The 25,087-nt window shown below is 31.5% G+C and overlaps 1 protein-coding gene across 3 annotated transcripts in view; it reads left to right on the top strand.

Annotated features, from left to right (window-relative positions):
• Nucleotides 1-24,503, top strand: part of LOC143047553 (oxygen-dependent coproporphyrinogen-III oxidase-like) — a 38,225-nt gene extending 13,722 nt beyond the window's left edge. For all 3 annotated transcript variants that reach the window (XM_076220623.1, XM_076220621.1, XM_076220622.1), the window contains exons 2-14: nucleotides 2,300-2,377; nucleotides 2,728-2,794; nucleotides 4,491-4,574; nucleotides 5,813-5,863; nucleotides 7,173-7,247; nucleotides 7,984-8,102; nucleotides 9,639-9,705; nucleotides 12,256-12,381; nucleotides 15,668-15,779; nucleotides 16,229-16,308; nucleotides 18,335-18,414; nucleotides 18,900-19,029; nucleotides 22,100-24,503. In XM_076220623.1, coding sequence (XP_076076738.1) covers nucleotides 2,301-2,377; nucleotides 2,728-2,794; nucleotides 4,491-4,574; nucleotides 5,813-5,863; nucleotides 7,173-7,247; nucleotides 7,984-8,102; nucleotides 9,639-9,705; nucleotides 12,256-12,381; nucleotides 15,668-15,779; nucleotides 16,229-16,308; nucleotides 18,335-18,414; nucleotides 18,900-19,029; nucleotides 22,100-22,186 — 1,155 coding nt within the window. In that variant the 5' untranslated portion in view covers nucleotide 2,300 and the 3' untranslated portion in view covers nucleotides 22,187-24,503. The remainder of the gene's footprint in view (nucleotides 1-2,299; nucleotides 2,378-2,727; nucleotides 2,795-4,490; nucleotides 4,575-5,812; nucleotides 5,864-7,172; nucleotides 7,248-7,983; nucleotides 8,103-9,638; nucleotides 9,706-12,255; nucleotides 12,382-15,667; nucleotides 15,780-16,228; nucleotides 16,309-18,334; nucleotides 18,415-18,899; nucleotides 19,030-22,099) is intronic.
• The last annotated feature ends 584 nt before the right edge of the window (nucleotides 24,504-25,087 follow it).

Below are 25,087 nucleotides of genomic sequence, written 5' to 3'. Positions count from 1 at the left end.
ATGGTATTTTGAACCCCCTGCGGTATATTGAACCCCCTACTGTAGACCTTGAATTTCAAAAATTCAAGCTATTCTGACTTCTTAACATAGTTATAATACTCCAATAAGTGGTTTGTATGTGTTAAACATGCTGGAAAAGATATTTTGAAAATTTTACTTAGCCATGGTATTTTGACCCCTCTGCGGTATATTGAACCCCCTATTATAGACCTTGAATTTCAAAAATTCAAGCTATTCAAACTCCTTAACATAGCTATAATACTTCAATAAGTAGTTTGTATGTATTAAATAAACTGGAAAAGATATTTTGAAAATTTTACTTAGCCATGGTATTTTGAACCCCCTGCGGTATATTGAACCCCCTACTATAGACCTTGAATTTCGAAAATTCAAGCTATTCTGACTGCTTAACATAGTTATAATACTACAATAAGTGGTTTGTATGTGTTAAACATGCTGGAAAAGATATTTAGAAAATTTTGCTTAGCCATGGTATTTTGAACCCCCTGCGGTATATTGAACCCCCTGCGGTATATTGAACCCCCTACTATAGACCTTGAATTTCAAAAATTCAAGCTATTCTAACTCCTTAACATAGCTATAATACTTCAATAAGTAGTTTGTATGTATTAAATAAACTGGAAAAGATATTTTGAAAATTTTACTTAGCCATGGTATTTTGAACCCCCTGCGGTATATTGAACCCCCTACTATAGACCTTGAATTTCAAAAATTCAAGCTATTCTGACTTCTTAACATAGTTATAATACTCCAATAAGTGGTTTGTATGTGTTAAACATGCTGGAAAAGATATTTTGAAAATTTTGCTTAGCCATGGTATTTTGACCCCCCTGCGGTATATTGAACCCCCTACTTAAAACCACAAATTAAAAAAAATGATAGCCAATAAATTGTAAATAAGTTTATCTGCAATACTATTTATGAAAAACAGGGGGGTTCAATATACCGCAGGGGGGTTCAAAATACCATATGTGAAAAATGACCCCGGGGTCAAAATACCATGCGGTATAATGACCCCGGGGTCATTTTACCGCATGGTATTTTGACCCCGGGTTCACTTTTTAGGGGGTTCAAAATACCATATGACACCGGTATATAAAAGTTTAGTATCAATAAACAACACTCAAAACTGAACTAATTCCTAAATTTTTAATAACAAATTGTTGATTTTGTATTAAAATGTCAGACAAACATTCTTGCTGAAATTGGTCTTATAGTCTATAAGTTCTACAAAGTTTTCTATCCAATCTAAGGGAATATGACACTGGAAGACCCATATATTTGATAGACCACAATTCTCAAAAGTACTCAAAATAAATTTTAAGCCATATACTCTCTAAGCGATATTACTAAAGTATTCAAACAATTTATAAATAGGTAAAGAGAACTTTTGTTCTGCAACATTCACCAATCTACAACAGAATTTTGTCATTTGTGATACATGAATTATGATACTTCTTCAACAGATGAACAGGGAGAAATTTGCCTGTCCTAAGATTTTTTGTCTTGTACATGTATAAGCATGATCATGATGATAGAAAGAGTCTAGGATTTTTGTCAGCAAAATTTTAATGACTGTCCATCTTTATAAAATTCATTTATTTATTATTATTTAAATAAACTTTTATAAATTTGATACTAGTATCAAAATTATATCTGTATACAATGGAAACAATTATGTAGCTTAGTGAACCAGCACGGGCTCACTAACAACTACTTTTCTCATTGTTGAAAGCTGTACAGTGACTTATAGTTGTTAATTTCTGTGTCATTTGGGTCTATTGTGGAGAGTTGTCTCATTGACAATCATACCACATCTTCTTTTTTATATATTATAAAAATGCATACTCAAGTAAAGGGAGGGTGATTGTCTCCCTCCTCTGTTTCACTGCAGTAGTAAATGATCAATGCTTTGTTAGAATTGTTTTAAATAGTATTCAATCTATCTTGGATGGATAAAATTGCCTTTTGTTGGATCACTCTGTTTAAACATGTTAAATGGACATTTGATGTTTCAAAAATAAAATACTAATGGTATGTCTTCCCTAATTAGACTCATCACCAGAATTGTACTTAATACATGTATATAAATGAGTAACAAAATCAAGACAATGGCTAACACATGTAAAGCAGGATCTGTTTACCCTTGTTAATACACTTGAGATCCCCCTCTGATTTTTTGTAGGATTGGTAATGTTCAGGCTTAATTTTGCTATGTTGTGTTAGAGTTTAATTTTACCAATAATTTAAATGACATATTCTCTGTTTTATTTTGTAGGATGAGACCCTTACAGAAGATACAGTACTGCATTAGACAGTTCTCTACTTTGAGATCTGTACCAAAACCTTCAGCATGGTATGTCCAACTTAATTTATTATTAAGATCTTTCCCCTTGTTTTATGTCGACTGTCTTTTTCAAAATCAATTTTCTAAAGCAATAAACTCTGATCCACTGTCTTTAAACTTGATCTCATAGTCACACCATTTTCTGAATTTGTAATGATATAGAGAACGTTATTGTTCATTGTGCTAGTGTGTTTGATTTTGTCTGGTGTTATGGACTTTTCTTTTGTTTTGTTTTTTTCTCTTTGAGTTCTGTATTTTTGTTAATGCTATTTTATGTAATACTTTTCCTTTGGTATTTAATGTAATGTAATATGATGTGTAATTAAATTCTGTTTATCCATTCTTACTTTATTTTCTAGGAAAACATATGCTGCTGTGGGTGCAGTTTCTGGATCACTGTTTATTTATTACCAGCAAAGACTAAAGGTAATATATGCATAGAGTAGTAGTCAAAGAAGTGGAGACAGATTTGTAAAAGCAAATTGCTTGTTTCTGAATCCTTAATATTATTTCATTGTATAATATGTTTAATGTTGAGTTATCTGAATAAATATTGTTTAAACTAAAGAAGTGTTTACACAGTATGATTTTTAATCTTATTTCATTAAGATTTGGGGACCTCTATGGCCAAGTTGTCTAAATAGTTCTACTACTGTTATCACTAGCCAGTCAATACTGAAGTTGGTTGTTCGAACCCCGCTTGTGCAGATGCCCTCCACTCCAATCTTATTTAACTAGGATTGTCAGTTTTCCCGTCCAAGGTCAGTGGTTTTCTTTGCACACCCCAGTTTCCTCTACCAATTAAAAATGGCTGCCATGAAATAGCCAAGAGAAACGCTTAAATGTGGCGTTTAAAACAACAACTATCAATAAGATTTATTACTGTTGCCCAGGTAAATAGTTACTGTTCTGTTCACACAATACCATTTTCAATTCGAGTAACTAAACCACATCACATTTTAGTGTTCACACAAATGTGATGTCTGTCAAAAAATTATGTTATAGGTAAACAAAATTGGATGGAGATCATATAAGAAATCATACCGTGTAAACCCTATGATTGATTGATTATTGCTTGCTTACCACCAAAAAGGTTGATTGATGGATTATTGTTTGCTTAATTCCATAGTTTAATATGATTAATAGAACTAAACTCAGCTTATTGTGTTTCAATTAGTAATTTGTATTACATTAATCAGAATGATCAGATATTTATTTTTTTAGTTTGTTTAAGTAGCAAAAATTTATAAAAAAAAATATTTCTTTTTGAACAAATTCATGTATAGCATAAAAATTTCTATATGAGTTCTTTGTCAAATTTTCCATTTATCATCTTGTTATCTATTCAAAGGAAACCCACTCAATATCCGTTGATGCAATTTACAATTTGTAAAATTGAAGATTGATTTTGAATTTTAAAAATCAAAGTCTTTCATTCTTTTTTAAATGTTAAACTGTTTCAAGTATTCAATTGATTGGGTCTACAATTTGTTTTTATTATTTTAAATGCCTCACATTAAGAACAAACAGAATTTATTCACTTGACTGTATGTGGATCAATTTAAAATAACAATGAAGACAAAAGATAACAAATGGTCAAAGGGGAGATAATCCATTATTATTAAAATATTGGAATTTTTAATTTTTGAAAACATCATGCCTCTGAACACAGATTAAATGAGGAAGTTTTCAATGCAAGTTTTTTTTTTTGATTGATATTTCCATATTGGTTTTAATTTTGATTAGCTTGAATTAAGTCACAGAAGTGATACTGTCAGACATACTACTCCATTGTTGTTGCTGTCATCAACATTTCGGTTCAGTCTGTGGTTAATGATTTTCAATAACTTTATCAAACTTTCATGGAATTTATGGAATTGAATAGAGACTTTTTAATGATCAAAAGACAACACACAGAGCCAATTTTTTTATTATTTTTATACACTTTTATTACAAACTTACTTTGAGTACTATAATTTTTTTCTGACAAAATGTTTCATTTCTTACTTCTTACTTCTTGGTCTGTATTTTCACTCCTCTGAACAATACAAAAATGTATACAAATAATATCAGGGTATTTCTTATCTGATAATTTAGAGGCTATATTTTTTTGCATTTTAAGGTCAATGCTGCAAGTTCCAACAGTTCAAGAATCAAGTCAGCATGGATGTCAGATCCTATTACCAGTTATGAAATACTGGAAGAGGTAAATATTTTGTACTGATATTGAATACTATAGATTCAGAAATTATTGTGTGCATTTATTATTGCGTTTTTGTGATTTTAGACTATAATCCTATTTTAATTTTATCATATTGAGAAAAATCCTGTTTAATTCATACACAAAAATTCAAAATGGGAGTTTAAATTATTGCAATAATCATCCTGTAGCAGTTTTCGCAATAATAAAAACATCACAATAATTTCTGAATTTACAGTATTGGTTTCAATACTGCAATATAACATGGCAGCTGCTGTTATTACTTTTAAGACAATATTAATAAACCTAATTTTGTTTTATGATGTAACCTTTTAAACCATATGTCCAAATTTGACCTTTCTAGTTTCAAGATTTGATAATTAATGGAAACGAAGAATACCTCTAATGATTTTGAGGTTAACATATTTGGTTAAAGGTTATGGTCACAGCTAAAATTTTGACAAAGTAGAGAACATCATGAAAATTCTTTTTAAATTGATGTAGGCATAATTTGTTTTAAAAGAGGGACAAAAGATACCAGAGGGACATTCAAACTTATGTGTTGAAAAAAAACACACAATGCCTTGACAAAAAAAAAGACTCAATAGACAAACAATAGTACACAAAACACAACATAGAAAGACTGAGCAACAGGAACCCCTAGTTTACCTCATAAAAAAACTGGAGGGGATTTCAGGTTACTGGAAGGGTAAGCAGTACCTTCTCCACATGAAGCACCCGTTGTGTTACTCATGTTATTACATTGATTGATTGTTCGTTGCTTAACGTCCAGTTGCAAATATTTCATGCATATTCAGGACGATCATGTTATTACAAACCCGGTAGCAAGTCAGTAGGTGACATTCACAAGAAGGGTACAGGATTGTAGATTTGTTTTCATCTGTGAAATGGATATTCCATTACAGTCAACCTACTCAGAATGGCTTCTGTAAAACTAACGAAGGGATGACTTCCAAGTTGATTATGTCCAACCTTCAACAAACTTTGCACATAAAGAGTCCTTGAAAAGGACAGGACTTTTGTAAATAATTTTAAACCAAATAAAATGTGAGGGTCACAGTACTTATAAACGGATTGAAATTTTGAGAATAGTTTGTTTAAAGACAATATTATTGAGCCTTAAATCAGAACTATTCCAGTATTTAGTGCATAATGTATTTATTTTAAGTGAAATAAACAAACTTGGTTAATTTTATAATAGTTACTGACATCCTTTTTTTCAGAATCCTGACGAGATGAGATACAAGTTTGAGAAAATGATTATGAGAGTTCAGGTAAATAAAACATGGAATTCCTTAACTTATAAAAACAATTGTTATATCCTTGCTTTAAAAGAGGGAGTATACTTGTTAACCACAGTTATATTTTAAGTTCACCTACATCATCTTTCCATAACACATTTCATTGACATTTTACTCAGCCCCTACAAGTCATAGTTAGATATAACTTAAGATGTGGTACCTATATTTATCTTTGTATACCATACTGTATTAAAACTTTTCATTTCTTTTGATGTTCTACCTCTGGTTTCTAAGAAAACCTTTAAAATGTACTGCATTAATATGAGATTGTGGTTTCTTTTTTAATTTTTTGGGATTCGAGTGTCACTGATGAGTCTTTTGTAGATGAAACGCCCGTCTGGCGTATGTACAAAATTTTGTCCTAATATCTATGATGAGTTTATTCATGTGTTAATAGCTATGAGTATAATGAGTCAGCAATACCTTAGAGTACAGCTTGTTTAATTAATTTTTACATATGCAAAATTTGAAAGGCCAAATTTTGATTTTTCGAAAGTATTTTCTTTGATGTGAGCCTTTATATTTGTAAAGTAGATTTTTTGTGGAATCTGAATTACCTTTGTCATAAAGGTTTCAATTTATCTGCTTCATCAAAATACAGAATATGACACAGTTCTTTGTTAGAAAGTTTGCACCTTAGCAGATACCAATGAAATACATTCAAAACCCAGTGCATATACACAAACTAAGAACAACTACATATTTTCCAATCATATGTAGATTGAAATAAACAATTAATTTCCCCATAGTCGACAATGATAGCCTTTTTTGTGATACAGACTTTAAAAAGTCAATTTTTTTAACGAAACCTTTCTAGAATTACAGAAAAGTTATTCGGACAGTAATTTTTGGTCCAAAAAATATAGGTTCGCGTTGCTTTTCTTAACGTATTTTGTACTTATCTCCCATGCCTATCAATTAAGCACTTAAAAAAACGTGTCTCGTCCTAGCGTTGAAAAGACTTGTCATTTCTGTTAGAGCTAAGGAAAATATTTTTTTTTGCCTATGATATAATGCAGAATGCACGAAGTCTCTAATAATAAAAAATTACGGGCACACATATCAACCAATCAGGATTAGCCATACTTTTAATTCTGAATACCATGTTATGCTCATAAAATGGCTGCGCCCATACAATCTAAAGGTGTATTGTAACCTGTAGACTCCTGTATACACTTGCCAGTACAATGTGATGTGTGAATTGCATTTATAATCATGTGATACTTTTAGTTTTACCTAGTTATAAAAGTTACAAAATAACGGTAATAGATTTTTGTTGTAGGGTGAACTTTGTAGATTGTTAGAGAAAGAAGATAATGATAAAAAGTTTCTAGTAGAAAGATGGGCAAGAAAAGAGGTGACTTTACAATTTTATTTGACTAAATAATGAGCAATGCATGTATTCAATAATTTGTCACAAAGATAATTATATAATTCCTTAAGGGTTTTTAGAAACAATTTTTCAAATAAGATTGTACAAATATTTGTATGTTGATTGCTATTTAAACAACTATTGTAAGAAAACCGATGGATATGAACAGCGTTGATCCTTATGATTATGTATGAAGTTATAATTTGATACTACAAGATGCCTCCGAAATCACTGTTTAATTGGGGAAATGTTGAAACAAAGAGATTTTAAATTTAATAGGCAGTAGGTCGAATGGGCTTGCATGAAATCATTTAGGACACAGATTGTTAACAGGGTCTCCAAATTTGGATATTTTCTCAGATATTGGAGTTTTTTCTGTGGAAAAAAAGATTGTTTTCAATGAAAAATTTAGGAAGTACAAATCACTACATTTATACTTCCTTTCATAAATATTTTGGACTTTGTATAGTTCAGAGGAGTTGCAGCTCAATGAAATAGGTCTCTTCCTTTAGTAGTATATAGTATTTTGTATTTTAGGATATAGAAGTTTGAGTTTGTATGAAGTATTAGTCTTGTACATGTCCAATTTTTTAATTTTTTTTTTTGGGGGGGGAGGGGCTGGAGAGGGGAGTGTAGCTATTATAATAGTGCTCCATTTGTATATCAGTTAGTTGTGTTATATCGTGTCACACTGTGAATGCTGAATATTCTTGTTTTTCAGGGAGGAGGAGGAATAACCTGTATAATGCAAGATGGAACTGTATTTGAGAAGGCAGGTGTAAATATTTCTGTTGTCCATGGCAACCTGCCTCCAGCTGCAGTTGCACAGATGAGATCAAGGTTATTTTGCTTATTTGGTAGCTGCAATAGTGTGTACAGCATTTTTTTACTAAAAGATACTGGTCATGTAATCTTAAAACATTTTGCCAAGTCAAAATAAAAATAATTATATTTCATATTGATTTGTGTCATCTAGTGATCTAGGTAGTTCAGTAACTATTCAATTCTGAATTTGTGAGGTTTTACTGAACTTATGGCAATATAAAAAAGAAGATGTGGTATGATTGCCAATGAGACAACTGTCCACAAGAGACCAAAATGACACAGACATTAACAACTTTAGGTCACCGTATGGCCTTCAACAATGAGCAAAGCTCATACAGCATAGTCAGCTATAAAAGGCCCTGATAAGACAATGTAAAACAATTCAAACGAAGGTCAGTTCAACCACGATCTTAATTGACTAAAATTGCCATTTTTTCCCATTGAAGGTCAAATGTTTGCAATTTTTGAAGCCAAATTCAAGTTTAAATGAATGCATTGATTTGAGGTTCTTAAATTAATTGTGTTTCACTTTTTTCACATCTGATGTAATTATCAGTAAAAATGTTTCACATTTTTTTCAATGTTCAAATTTAAGATTTCCTGAATATTAAGACAGCAATCAGCATCTGAGATGATATCTGATGGTGGTAATGCCCTTTACCGTCAGGCGTCAAAAGGTAATTTTTGGCTACTGTTAGCGTCAAATTGGTGCAAATTTTACCTGATTTGTCAAAATATCCTTTGTGTGATTCATCAGATGTCTCGTTTCCATTATTTTTGTGGAAAAAAATGCGTGATTCTTTAAATTCAGCTGATTTTTATATCGTCTAAAGGAAAGTGTACATTTTATCTTCATGCACTGAAAATTACCGTTAATGTCATTTGGCAAGATTTTTTACTGTTATATGTCATGAAGGTACCCCCATTACTACCCTCTTATCTTACATTAGGGATAAATGCTTTAAAAAACCTTAAATGAACATGCATTAGAGAAATTGAGAAAAACAATTCAATCTTATAAAAAACTGGATATGTGTACGTGTTATGTTAAATTTTGAAAGAACATAATGATATAAACAAACTACATGTATTATAAACCCTTCTCTGCATTTATACAGGTTATAACACTTTATTTTGATAACTTGATGCTATCTGACGATGTTCACTGATATAGGAAGATGTGGTATGAGTGCCAAAGAGACAACTCTCCACCCAAATAACAATTTATTAAAGTAAACCATTATAGGTCAAGGTACAGACTTCAACACTGAGCTTTAGTTCACACAGAACAGCAAGCTATAAAGGGCCCTAAAAAATTGGTAATGTAAAACCATTCAAACGGGAAAACAAACTGTCTAATCTTTATAAAAACGAGGAACACGTATGAACTACATAAACAGACGACAATTACTGTACATCAGATTCCTGACTTAGGACAGCAGGATTAAACATTTGAATGGTACCAAACCTTCTCCCTTTTCTGAATTAATAGTATAACATCACAACATAGAAAAACACACTATATATGTATATTCTTTTATTATTTTTCAGAGGTAAAGATCTTACTGGAAAAGATCTGCCATTTTTTGCTACAGGAATAAGCTGTGTGGTCCATCCAGTAGGTTTAATATAAAGACCTTTTATTTTTTCTTCAATTGCTACATCAGGGAAGCAAACTGTAAATTCAGAAATTATTGTAATGTTTTTATTATTGCGAAAAATGTGAAAGGATAATTATAAATGCAACAATTTAAACTTGCATTTTTTTTTTTATATGAATTAAACAGAATTTTTCTCAATATCGCAAAAATTAAAATGGCATTTTAGTCTAAAATGTCAAAATTACAATAATTTCTGAATTTACAGTACATAGTTCTGTTTTCTATGTCTTGTATATGTTACAGTGAATTTGTATAATTAGGGATTATGTAGAATCCCTGATTTTTCAGGGAATATGTAGAATCACTGAACTCATTAGTTATTATATATAATCCCTGAAAATGACCAGTGATTTTACATAATCACTGAACATTTTAATAATTATTCTACAAATTTCCTTATATGATTTCAGGGATTATGAATAATTTAATTATCTTAATAATACAGACAAATTATATTTTTTTCTTTCATTTTCCTTGCCAGATAAAATCTAAAAGATATGATCAACACAGGGTTTCTAGTTAAGTTGAAGACTTAAAAATTAATAATATCAACATTCCCTTTATAGCATTATATTTACATGTAATGTTTGTTCATTAAAAACCAGCATCAAATGGATATTCATGTTCTATTTGTAAATCTACAAAGCATGTTATTTGTGGTACATGTAAATCAAATGATGAAGAAGATTATGGACCATCTGTTTTGTGTGTGTGTGTGTTTTTTTTTCTTCAAATGAACATGAAATTCAAACTGCGAGAACTTAGGCATCTAAATGTATAGAAAAACAGGCAGAACTTAGGATTGACAAATAGAATTGTTTTTTAGAGGAAGCTTGCATTTGGTGTAATATTCTCATAGCAATTCCACAGGGTAAGGAGGAGGAGGTACCTTCAGATGTTTTTACCGAACACTTTATTTCTCTTAGGTGTGTCATTAAAATCTGATTCGATATGTGCAGGAAAAGGTTTTTCAAAATGTGAATATTGTGGTAAAAACAGGTATGAAGCATATTATTTTAATATATTGTGCCTTACATTTAAAAAAAAATTGGGGTTATCATTTTGATATATTGTGCTTAACATTTTACAATTTATTGTTACTTTAAAATGATGTTTTTATTTGATTTTATAGAATAAATATAAAACTATTTCTTCATTTCAGTTATTATGTAGAATCCCTGAAGTTTTTTCTAGTGATTATACATAATCCCTGAAAATTTTAGTGATTATATATAATCCCTAAACTAACCAGTGATTTTAAATAATCCCTGAAAATTTCAGGGATTCTACATAATCACTGATTATACAAATTCGCTGTAATATATACATGTCATGGATCATTTTTTTGTTTCAGTTGTTTGATGTGAACTAATGGAGCTATAAACCTAAAACCTCATCATTGAATATATAAAGATCACAAAATATATTTCAAAAGGATAAATTGCTACATATTTCATGGTTCAAGATAATGATAGAAAATGATTGTTTAAGTAAACCTAAAGATAATGTGAATTCATTATTATTCGTTGGATACCAATTTTCGTGGATTTCGTGAAATCAAATGTTCAATGAATTACAAATATTTTGATAGGCTTTGTATACAGAGACTGGTAAAACCACGAAATCAAATATCCACGAATATGCAAGTTTTCAACAATCCATGAAAATTGATGACCACCAAAAAATAAATGAATCCACAGTAATCAGATTTTTTTAAAGTGCATTATAAATCATGATAATTATGAACCAAGCCAGGACAATCATGCCCATGTGTCAATTATTTGCACTCAGTCTGTTTGTATTTCTTTTAAAATTGACATTTTACAGTTTAATAAATAGAGTTAAAATAAAAAAAAATACCTTGTGTAGGATTGTAGGACAGCATTGTGTTTTCTGTACAGTGCGTCAGTCTGTCTGTTTGTGGTATATAGTAGTTGAAATAACAGAAGGATAATTATACCCCTGCTAACTTTAAAGAAGTGCAGGCATACCGTTTTACCTCGGTCTATCAGTCTGTCTGTCTGTCCCATGAATCTTTTTCATCGCATCTTTCTCAGGAACTACATTTAATGATTTCTGAAATTTGGTTTCAAGGTTTATATAAGCCAGTTATACTGTGTGATGCATTTTCAAGTTCATCACTCAACGACTTCCTGTTTACTGAACACTTAACTTACATCATTTTATGCATGAGTAGCCAAGTGGACATTTTTTTCTCAGGAACTACTATACACGGGTTTCTGAAATTTGGTTTCCGGGTTTTAAATGAGTCAGCTATACTGTGTGATGCTTTTTCAGAGTCATCACTCAACAACCTATCTGTAAATCAAAATATTTGGGCAGGGGTATCATAAGTGAGCAGTAGTGAATTTCTTTTCTCTTGTCATAACCAATAGGATATGAATTATGCAAACTTAATGAAAATTGTTTCCTAAATGCTAATTTCTTTGTTTTTGATCTATGGTAAATGAAACAGATTTATCTCTACAGCTATTTCTATTTTCCAGAAAAATCCGCATGTTCCAACAATTCATTTCAACTATCGTTACTTTGAAGTGACAGATGAGGATGGTAGTGTACAATGGTGGTTTGGAGGAGGTACTGATCTGACACCTTATTATCTAGACAAAGAGGTATAGTTATTGTTGAGATTATATGTAGTGTACAATGGTGGTTTGGAGGAGGTACTGATCTGACACCGTATTATCTAGACAAAGAGGTATAGTTATTGTTGAGGTTATGTGTAGTGAACAATGGTGGTTTGGAGGAGGTACTGATCTGACACCGTATTATCTAGACAAAGAGGTATAGTTATTGTTGAGGTTATGTGTAGTGAACAATGGTGGTTTGGAGGAGGTACTGATCTGACACCGTATTATCTAGACAAAGAGGTATAGTTATTGTTGAGGTTATATGTAGTGTACAATGGTGGTTTGGAGGAGGTACTGATCTGACACCATATTATCTAGACAAAGAGGTATAGTTATTGTTGAGGTTATATGTAGTGTACAATGGTGGTTTGGAGGAGGTACTGATCTGACACCGTATTATCTAGACAAAGAGGTATAGTTATTGTTGAGGTTATATGTAGTGTACAATGGGGGTTTGGAGGAGGTACTGATCTGACACCGTATTATCGAGACAAAGAGGTATAGTTATTGTTGAGGTTATGTGTAGTGTACAATGGTGGTTTGGAGGAGGTACTGATCTGACACCGTATTATAGGCAAAGAGGTATAGTTATTGTTGAGATTATATGTAGTGTACAATGGTGGTTTGGAGGAGGTACTGATCTGACACCGTATTATCTAGACAAAGAGGTATAGTTATTGTTGAGGTTATGTGTAGTGTACAATGGTGGTTTGGAGGAGGTACTGATCTGACACCGTGTTATCTAGACAAAGAGGTATAGTTATTGTTGAGGTTATATGTAGTGTACAATGGTGGTTTGGAGGAGGTACTGATCTGACACCGTATTATCTAGACAAAGAGGTATAGTTATTGTTGAGGTTATATGTAGTGTACAATGGTGGTTTGGAGGAGGTACTGATCTGACACCGTATTATCTAGACAAAGAGGTATAGTTATTGTTGAGGTTATATGTAGTGTACAATGGTGGTTTGGAGGAGGTACTGATCTGACACCTTATTATCTAGACAAAGAGGTATAGTTATTGTTGAGGTTATATGTAGTGTACAATGGTGGTTTGGAGGAGGTACTGATCTGACACCATATTATCTAGACAAAGAGGTATAGTTATTGTTGAGGTTATATGTAGTGTACAATGGTGGTTTGGAGGAGGTACTGATCTGACACCGTATTATCTAGACAAAGAGGTATAGTTATTGTTGAGGTTATATGTAGTGTACAATGGTGGTTTGGAGGAGGTACTGATCTGACACCTTATTATCTAGACAAAGAGGTATAGTTATTGTTGAGGTTATATGTAGTGTACAATGGTGGTTTGGAGGAGGTACTGATCTGACACCATATCATCTAGACAAAGAGGTATAGTTATTGTTGAGGTTATGTGTAGTGAACAATGGGGGTTTGGAGGAGGTACTGATCTGACACCGTATCATCTGGACAAAGAGGTATAGTTATTGTTGAGGTTATATGTAGTGTACAATGGTGGTTTGGAGGAGGTACTGATCTGACACCATATTATCTAGACAAAGAGGTATAGTTATTGTTGAGGTTATATGTAGTGTACAATGGTGGTTTGGAGGAGGTACTGATCTGACACCGTATTATCTAGACAAAGAGGTATAGTTATTGTTGAGGTTATATGTAGTGTACAATGGTCGTTTGGAGGAGGTACTGATCTGACACCGCATTATCTGGACAGAGAGGTATAGTTATTGTTTAGGTTATATGTAGTGTACAATGGTGGTTTGGAGGAGGTACTGATCTGACACCATATTATCTAGACAAAGAGGTATAGTTATTGTTGAGGTTATGTGTAGGGTACAATGGTGGTTTGGAGGAGGTACTGATCTGACACCTTATTATCTAGACAAAGAGGTATAGTTATTGTTGAGGTTATATGTAGTGTACAATGGTGGTTTGGAGGAGGTACTGATCTGACACCGTATTATCTAGACAAAGAGGTATAGTTATTGTTGAGGTTATATGTAGTGTACAATGGTGGTTTGGAGGAGGTACTGATCTGACACCGTATTATCTAGACAAAGAGGTATAGTTATTGTTGAGGTTATATGTAGTGTACAATGGTGGTTTGGAGGAGGTACTGATCTGACACCATATTATCTAGACAAAGAGGTATAGTTATTGTTGAGGTTATGTGTTAGTTTGAACCCCACATGTGGCAGGATTTAGTGACTAGAATCACAATTTATTCTGTGGTAGGTCTGTGATTCTATCCAGTTATTTGGGCTTCTTTTGCCAATCAAAAATGGCTGCCATAAAATAACCAATAGTTCTGAAGTGTGGTTAACCCTAAATAATGAATACATAATCATATCGTTGCTGTAAATATTTATTGATGTCCTAACACCCATGAATCAAGAGATGGTACTTATTTAGTGTACAATGAGAGCGCTTTGTTCATCGGGTGCAAATTTATGTGATTTCCTGGTAGGCCTAATGGTAGAAATTTAGAACACAACACAATTTTCATTAGATGGTAATGTGTTTATATTAAAATGGTAAATTAAAGTCCATGCAAACCAAAATTGTTTTCACAATAATAAGAGAGAGTTCATCTGTCTTCATTTCCCATTTACAACTTCTCCATTGTGAATAAATGAATCATTTAGTGCATGAGATGCTTATAGATTATCATTGGTCATCTGAACAAGATTGTTTTCTCTCTTGAGCCTGTAGGCCAAAAGTGAGAAAAGTAATCAAGTTCAGATGACCAATGATAATCTGTTTATCACTATTTTACCTATGATGACGTTGTTAATTTTCTTGGCAACGGCACATGCACTTTAAGTTTTTAGCGATAATTTTTCATATCACTCTACAGTGTGAGAAAGAAAATTATCAATCAGTAAAATCAAAGGAAATTTTTTGTAAAATAGTGATAATTTCAATTAGTCATGTTGTGTTTTGAAAATCTGTAATATCAGAACAGAATAGGAATTTGAGCACTGACAAACTATTTTTCTTGAACCCTTCTACACACTTTTTTAATGATTTTTTTTTCTAATCTATCATCAAAAATGATTTGTTGCCATTGACAGTCATAATACAATGCCATAATCAGTTAGTTTGATTTATAGTGTAAATTATATTTGAAAAGAAAGTATGACCAGGAAATATTTCATAGGTTTTTTTTTTGCATTGGCACAGTCGGTTTGTTTTTGACTTATGAGTTTGAAAGTCCCTTTGATATGCTTCGTCTCTCTTGTAGATGTAATTTGTAAAACTTTGTTTTATTATATTATTGTTTTAGGATGTATCTCATTTCCACAAGACATTAAAAACAGCATGTGACAAACACAACAAAAGTTACTATCCAAGGTTCAAGAAATGGTGTGATGAATATTTCTTTGTCAAACACAGAGGTATGTACTTTTCAATTGTGAACATTAAATGACAATGTTCGAACTAGATACAGAAATAGAGTGAAGTCAATCCTCCTACAAATTTGTACACATGATTATTACGAAGATATTTATGATTATATTAAATATTAGTGATAAAAACACAGATTAGGCTTGTATATTACAGTGATCTTCTCTGTAGACTCTTGGTTATGTGACGCTTCAACTATTGACATATTACTACATTATTATAATCTCATTAGTGTTGCAGCACCAAACATTTCCTCTTTTAACATTAAGATTTTATGGGAAACATCTGTGACGGCCAGTGTAGGTGGACAAGTAGTGATAAGTTGTGAAACAAGTGCTATCTACTAAGAGCTATATATCTTGTTATTTGTAATGATTATTATTTTTAGTTATAACTGTTTAACTCATATGAAACTTAACCTTTCTGATTTAATTGACAGGTGAAAGTAGAGGAGTAGGTGGTATCTTCTATGATGACTTAGATAATGATGATCAAGACAAGATTTTTAAATTTGCCACTGTAAGTATTCTTAAAATCTATCTGAATTGAAACCCTTCTCTTATGCATTGTCTGAGGTTGTGAAATCCAACCCCACCTGTGCCTTTGCACTTTACTCCAATCTTAATTGACTAGGATTGTCAGTTTTCCTATCGAAGGTCAGTGTTTCTTCACCAATAAAAACTAGCCTCCACAAAATAGCCCAAATGTGGTGCTAAAAAGTGTCAAGCACCAACAATCAATCAATCCTTCTCCAGGAAGGTGCGTTTGACTTTGATCTTAATTGACAAGGAAGGTGCATTTGACTTTGATCTTAATTGACAAGGAAGGTGCGTTTGACTTTGATCTTAATTGACAAGGTAGGTGTGTTTGACTTTGATCTTAATTGACAAGGAAGTTGAGTTTGACTTTGATCTTAATTGACAAGGAAGGTTTGTTTGACTTTGATCTTAATTGACGAGGAAGGTGCATTTGACTTTGATCTTAATTGACAAGGTAGGTGTGTTTGATTTTGATATTAATTGACAAGGAATGGTTTTCTGAATGTATGACCATGAATCTCCTTCTGCTTTTTCCACCTATAAAAAATGGCTGCCATAATAAAGCCAAGATTGTTGAAAGTAGTGATAAAAAGCAACCATTTATCGATCATTGGTTAACATTGAGAAGATCATTAGATCTAAATGAAAACTTTCAATTATGATATATAGATTTGTTTATTTTCTGACATGGTGCATTTTTTTGTTTTTTTTTTAATAGTTTTGAATAGTTTATTTCAAACCAGAAGCAATACAGCTTATAGGTATATCATAAATATATACATTTATATCATAACACAACATTTTAGATACAGTCAGAGGCAAGACTACTGTTGTAAAAACAGTTTTGATACATTTCTCAGTTATTTCCCTTTTACTGTGTACATATTCAGGATAGATATACAATGATATATGAAGAATTGTTACAATTGAATTACACACACATTTTAGTTGTCTTTATAAACCCTTAAGATTATGACTGATTGTTAAAGATGTCCAATTGAAAGTTGTCTCTATATAGTTATCATATGCTGTTTTCACGCTAAACCACAAGTCCAAAAGCCAGGCATGTAAAATTCTTCTCTACAAGCCAAAAGAATCAAACTTAAATTTTCCTACAATTGAGTTCGGGCTTGTTGATTCAATAGTTTATTGTGAAGACTGCATATGTGGGAGTTGTCTAAAGACATCAAAATGTAGTAATTATAGGACAGGAAAGAACAAGAATGTGTCCATAGTACACATATTCCCGAATCACACAATTTTTTTTCTATGTTTACTAGACTGTGAAATTAGGGTCAAAACTCTAATTGGCATTAACTTAGAAGGATCATATCATAGGGAACATGTGAAATAAGTTTCAAGTTGATTGGACTTCAACTTCACCAAAAACTACCTTGATCAAAAACTTTAACCTGAAGCGGGACAGACAGACGAACGAAAGGACGGAAGGACGGACTGACAGATGAATGGACGCAGAGACCAGAAAACATAAAGCCCATAAATTGGGCATAAAAAATGTGAGAATTTCTTATGCGTTTCAAAAGTGGGTGATATTTAAGTTTTTACTCACCCAATAGCCTAGTTACAGGAGAGGACCCTTATAAAGGCTGAGTTATCCAAGTAATACATGTACTGTACCAATAGACCAATAGCTAGTGAACACCTGAGATTGTGTGGTCAAACCCTGCAGGTGACAATTGCATTTAATTCTTATCTTAAAGGGTTAGAGTTGCCACTTTTTCTTTATTTTCTCTAGGCACTCTGGCTTCCTCTACAAAGAAGACTGACTATCAAGATAAAGCTGATATTGTTGAAAATAGTGTTAAAGTTGATATTGTTGAAAGATTGTTCTTTGACCTATAATGGTTTGCTTTTGTGAATTGTAACTTTGATGGAGAGTTGTCTCATTGGCACTCATACCACATCTTCTGATATCTGTTAAACATGAAGAATAAATGGATCAATTCTAGATAACGAAGTTTTACATTGTGTTATATTTTTACCAGGAGTGTGCTGATGCAGTGATACCATCCTACATACCAATTGTACAGAAAAATAAAAATAAGGGTTACTCATATGCTGAAAGGTAAATTTTTATTTCAATAATAGCATCAATGAAAATAAATTGAAGAATAAAATAATAAATTGTAATACTTGTGACTGAATGAATCATTTTTAATTTTGAACAATAGGATATGCTTAAAAAGATGGGGAAAACTGAAATAGGATTCATTTTCAGTAAGTGAAATAAAGGAAAGAAATTTTATTTGGAAGAAATAATAATTTTTATAATGTATCAGTTTGATTGTATTTGTTTTTTGCAGTGTTATTTATAGTTTTATAATAACTAATTTTAAAAAGTGTTCTGGTTCCTTAGAATTCAGCCAGTGAACAATGGTTAAATACCTTAAGTAGACAAATATTTAATCAAAAAATGGTTCCTGAAATTTCAGTCAATTAACAAACCTCTAACAAAAAGTCTAATTTTGGGTGATTGGAATGCAATCTATCATGGTCAAATGTATATTCAAACATCAGAGAGGTGAATATAAGAGAGATTTTATTTTGTAGGATGTGGCAGCTGTTGAGACGTGGTAGATATGTAGAATTTAACCTTGTGTATGACAGAGGTACAAAGTTTGGACTAATGACACCAGGTGCTAGAATTGAGAGTATTCTGATGTCCCTACCTTTAACAGCAGTAGGTTTTTTGCTTAAGAATAGATTCATAATACAGGAATTTCAGAAATTATTGCGATGTTTTTATTATTTTGAAAAATGTGACAGGGTTATAATCACAATAATTAAAACTCACATTTTGATTTTTTTGTGGATTTTTCTCAATATCACAAAAATTTAGATAGCATTTTAGTCCAAAATGACAAAATTACAATAATAAATGCACACAAAAATTTCTGAATTTACAGTAACAACTAGTCTCTCAAAGCACAAATTTTTGCAACTTTTTGAAACAGTTCATGATATTGGATTATAAGTGATTTTAAAGATTTTATTCAACCTGGATACATTGTTATTGATGGTTTACAGATGGATTTGACTGATGATTTGCATAAATAATAACAGGCATATTAGTTGTTGAATATGAACTTGGATATGTTTACTACACCTAGCACCTAATGTCACACAAGTTGATGGTAGTTAATTTTCCTGAGTGCTAATTATTCTTACATTTCTTTTTTTCATGTAGTTCACCTGTTGTAGTGCTTTTACTTTCTTTTGGATCCTTTTTTTGTAAATCACCTGTTGTATTGCTTTTGAAATATGTTTTATTTACTGTCTACTGGATTTTTTAATTTTATTTCGCCTCGCACAAGTTTATTTCAGTATATTTTGTTTCTTTTGGTACCAGTCTTGTATTACAACTCCAGTTTCCGGTGCATGTCAAAACATGGAGGGAAACAAAATAGTGCATTTTTTTCTGAATTTTTTTCTGAACTCAATTTTTTCTGTTTGATTATAGGTTTATGCTGAAATGAAACATATATATAGACTTTAAAAAAATCTTGCATCTTTTGGAGGATATCAGTCCAGGAAAGTGGAAGGATATCATGTTTACTGGAAGTGGTGCGGCCTAGTATAAATAGCAAACAGAAAGTAGAAAAAAAATGTTTTGACTTCAGGATTACGTAACTTTTTATTCTTCGTGGCAAGACCCTCTTTTTTTTTGATTAAATCACAATTTCACATTAGTACATACATGATATGAACATGAAAAAAAATTTCTATGTAGCATTTTTTATATTTTTATTTTCAAAGATCAGCTGTTTTACATGTAAGCCTATGGAGCAGTCAATTACAAGACTGCAACCTGTTGCCATTTTCTGAAAGATAGCTCAATATGCATTTTTTTAGGTAGAGTTATTTCCCTTTGCACACAGTTATTTCTGTATTTTCTTTGTTTCATTAAAATTCTCCAATAGGTAGGTTAATTGACATGATTTTTAATAGAGTTATTGCCCTTTGCACACAGTTATTTCTGTATTTTCTTTGTTTCATTAAAATTCTCCAATAGGTAGGTTAATTGACATGATTTTTAATAGAGTTATTGCCCTTTGCACACAGTTATTTCTGTATTTTCTTTGTTTCATTAAAATTCTCCAATAGGTAGGTTAATTGACATAATTTGTTATAGAGTTATTGCCCTTTGCACACAGTTATTTCTGTATTTTCTTTGTTTCATTAAAATTCTCCAATAGGTAGGTTAATTGACATGATTTTTAATAGAGTTATTGCCCTTTGCACACAGTTATTTCTGTATTTTCTTTGTTTCATTAAAATTCTCCAATAGGTAGGTTAATTGACATAATTTGTTATAGAGTTATTGCCCTTTGCACACAGTTATTTCTGTATTTTCTTTGTTTCATTAAAATTCTCCAATAGGTAGGTTAATTGACATAATTTGTTATAGAGTTATTGCCCTTTGCACACAGTTATTTCTGTATTTTCTTTGTTTCATTAAAATTCTCCAATAGGTAGGTTAATTGACATAATTTGTTATAGAGTTATTGCCCTTTGCTTCTATGTTGAGGTAGTAGGCATAAATTCTTTCATGAATCAATATAATGGGGGAAAAAATAATTCAACTTGTTTTTTTAATTTTTTTTATTTTTTATTTTTTTATTTTTTTTAATTTTTTTATTTTAAAATAATTCAACTTGTTATTTTGACTGCTGGACTTTAAAAAAAGTTGTTTCTGAATAATTTCCATTTGTTTAAGGCTTGATTAATTCATCTCTAGGATTTGGTAAGGATTTCTTGTCAGACTATCTTGTATCACATTATTATACCCCCGCTTTAAAAAAGGGGGGGTATACTGTTTTACCTCTGTCTGTCAGTCCGTCCGTCCGTCCATCAGTCCGTCAGTCCGTCCGTCAGTCAGTCAGTCCGTCCCATGAAACTTTCGTCACATTTTTCTCAGGAACTACACATCCACCCTTTCTGTAATTTGGTATCAACATTTATATATGTCAGCCACACCGTGTGATGCGTTTTCAGATTCATCACTTGACAACTTCCTGTTTACCGAACACTTGTCTGATTTTACACATGATAGCCAAGTTGAAAATTTTCGTCACATTTTTCTCAGGAACTACAATACAAGGATTTCTGAAATTTGGTTTCAGGATTTATATTAGTCATCTATACCGTGTGATGCGTTTTCAGATTCATCACTCGACAACTTCCTGTTTACCGAACACTTGTATGATTTTACACATGATAGCCAAGTTGAAAATTTTCGTCACATTTTTCTCAGGAACTACAATACAAGGATTTCTGAAATTTGGTTTCAGGATTTATATAAGTCAGCTATACCGTGTGATGCGTTTTCAGATTCATCACTCGACTACTTCCTGTTTACCGAACACTTGTATGATTTTACACATGATAACCAAGTTAAAAATTTTCGTCACATTTTTCTCAGGAACTACAATACAAGGATTTCTGAAATTTGGTTTCAGGATTTTTATAAGTCAGCTATACCGTGTGATGCGTTTTCAGATTCATCACTCGACAACTTCCTGTTTACCGAACACTTGCATATTTTACACTATTAATATTATCCACTTGCGGCGGGGGTATCATCAGTGAGCAGTAGCTCGCAGTTTCACTTGTTTGATTTGGTTTGTTATAGTTAAGAAAATCAACCAGTTTGCCTTCCAACTTAGGGGCCAAGGGTAATAACTCTAATTAATTCCAATTGATAACTGTATAATCATGCAACAAATTAATAATTCATTACTCTATTTTAGAGATGGGAGTATTGCCATGAACCAGAATCAGGATCTAGAGAGGAAGAATTACTCAAAGTTCTCAAAGAACCAAGAGAATGGGTTTGATGACGATTTTATATAGATGTTTTTTATATGGATGTTCTTGAGTCTAGTTGAAGATATTCTTCAAAAGATACTGTAGAAATGTAAGACTCTAATAAAAAACTGTTTAAAGAGAAATAGAATAGTAAGATGTAAAAAAGAACCAATATTTTCATGAGGTTACTGTATAATAGAAAACTTTCTCTTTCTGTTGGTGCTATTTATAACATTAAGAAACCAAATAAATAATTTTTTTATATAGTTGTAAATTATGTGCATTGTATGCCATTAAAAACTATCTAAAATGAAAGGTGATATTACAGAAAATTTTCAATATTGGTTTTAAATTTTTTCTAAAGTTCTAATGAGAATTTTCATTCAAAATATAGATCTGACATAAAAACGGGTTCTACTTTTTATGATATATTTTGATGAAGAATTAAGCACACCATGCCATTTTTGTATATGTCTCTCTTGTTTTTTTTTGTATTAGTGCAATAATCAATTTTCAAAAGCTGTTTTTGGAATCAGTAAAATGCCATTATAATTTTTTCTGTTGCTTTCTCCTGAAAAGGACATTTCTTATTTCTTCATTTTATGTTGATAAGCATTTTATGTCTTAACTTGGTTTCAGTTGAAAGAATTTTAAGCTCCAACAGCATCAATTGGGGATTTGATGGTCGCAAATTAAGTTTACTGGCGACGCGTTAGCGTAGACAGTAAAGGGGAATTTGCGACCATCAAATCCCCAATTGATGCCGTCGGAGCTTAAAATACAATATTGTTATCTCCATTCTAATGAAACTGACAGAAAACATTGTTAAAACATGTAATTAAAATCTGTCATATGCCGTCTGCGCTTGCACGTACATCCCATAGGATCAATTGTCAATTGATGCCATGTAAAAAAAGTGACGTTATCCAATCAAAATGAACGTTACAAACGTTGTTGCATTAGAATTATATTTTACCACACCATTTTTATTTACCAGATATATGGCAATACTTTTAACATTGAACGATTTGTAAACAATAATTACAGAACATATCAATTTGTCTTTTTTGAAAGTTTTTTACAATTTCTTTTTATTTAGCTTAGGATGTACTGCATTATCTAATACAATTATTAAAATATCTATAAATAATTATATTTTAGTTAGTTACTATTTCACCAAAGAAACAAGTACAGATAGTTTTACTTGGTCAAAAATGCTTTATACTATCTGTTTGTGAGATAATTACTATAGAAACAGCACAAATAATACCAAATATTGTTTTTCATTTGTAGAAAAGATTGATATGTCTCATAGATGCATAACAAAAACGTATTCATTTTGAATATTGTTTTTAATTTGTAGAAAAGATTTATACCAGAAAAAAAGTGTATTTTACTTGCAAAGTGAAAACATTTAAGGACTGTTTGTTTTCTTTTCACACTGATTGGTTTCTATTTTTTTATTTTATTTTTACTTTTATTTATGTTCAATGCATCAGAATGGATAAACATTCTATATTAGCTTCTATGTATGGCTTTACAACTTTCATAATGGGTTGACCTGTAATAATTGATGTTTCACTGCAGATTAAAATAAATGGGTCATTTTGTTTTGCTACAATCAGAATTTAATTGTAATTTGATTTCATAGGGTTCTGTGGATTCAAAAGCACTCTTGGATACCAATTGTCATTTTTTTTGTTGGGAATAGGTGAACGAGAAATTTAAATGTTCTAAAAAGAAGGAATTTCAATGCTCTTCAACTTCCTACTTTATTTGGCCTTTTTAACTTTTTTGGATTCGAGCCTCACTGATGAGTCTTTTTTAGACAAAGCGCACGTCTGGCGTATATACAAAATTAAGTCCTGGCATCTATGATGAGTTTATTTATATTTGTCTTACATGCAGCATTTAGAAAAACCATGACATCAAATATCCATGAACTTACGATTTTCCCCCAATCCACAAAAATTGATACCCACGAAAAATAAATGAGTATATGAGATGGTATGCACAGCAAACATGATAAAAGCATCATGAATGAATGGAAGTTATGTTATTGTCTTTTGATTGGTCATTCCATCAGTCTTGTTTCAAAATGCAATATGATGTTTGAATAAATATCTCTTTGTATAAAGCTATGTACTTTAATGACATGTTAATTGATGTATTTACACAATATTATTTGTTAATTTATGATAATTTTACCATAAAATATAGTTGTGATATGCTATAAAGGTTAATAAGAAAATATATAAATGAGAATATATTTATCATATTATGTGTACATGTATTTGTTACAGATTTTGAATTTTATCAATCTTCCAAAATAAAAATTGATTCATATTCTGTGTTGGTAGAATTTTTCTCCACTTTCCAATAATTTAATTTTGGATGTAACACGTCTTTTGATTGGCTGATGTTATTTTGTTATCAGCCCAGAGACATAATTTAGTCATGTGATCGTGACATCATCAACGTTTTTTCGTGGTTTTCTACGGTTTAAAATGGAATTTAGAATTAAATTATAAGAAATGATTGTAATATTTTTTCTGTCTATTCGAAATAACTTAAAAAATGTGGTTCACACTGTTAAATAACCCGTTACGCACGTTATTCAGTGTGCACCAAATTTTTTATGTTATTTCTTCATAGACAGAAAAAATATTACAGTCATTCCTTAAATGTATCAGTTGAACTGTTAATATCATCGTTAAATATCCCTCTGTGGCTTATATCTGCTAACCTGTTGGGAGATCTCTCTTTCCAGATCCACTAAGGAGGGAGATTGTGCATGGCAACCTTTTTATGTCCTACCTACTAGTAGGGGTATTATGTGTTTTGGTCTGTGTGTTTTCGTTTGTCCACCAGTTACGTTTGTCCATCTGTCTTGCTTTAGGTTAAATTTTTTTGGCAAAGATTTTGATGAA

This window comes from Mytilus galloprovincialis, chromosome 10, assembly GCF_965363235.1.
Source record: "Mytilus galloprovincialis chromosome 10, xbMytGall1.hap1.1, whole genome shotgun sequence".
Classification (NCBI taxonomy): domain Eukaryota; kingdom Metazoa; phylum Mollusca; class Bivalvia; order Mytilida; family Mytilidae; genus Mytilus; species Mytilus galloprovincialis.
This window is presented reverse-complemented; position numbering and strand designations above follow the sequence as displayed.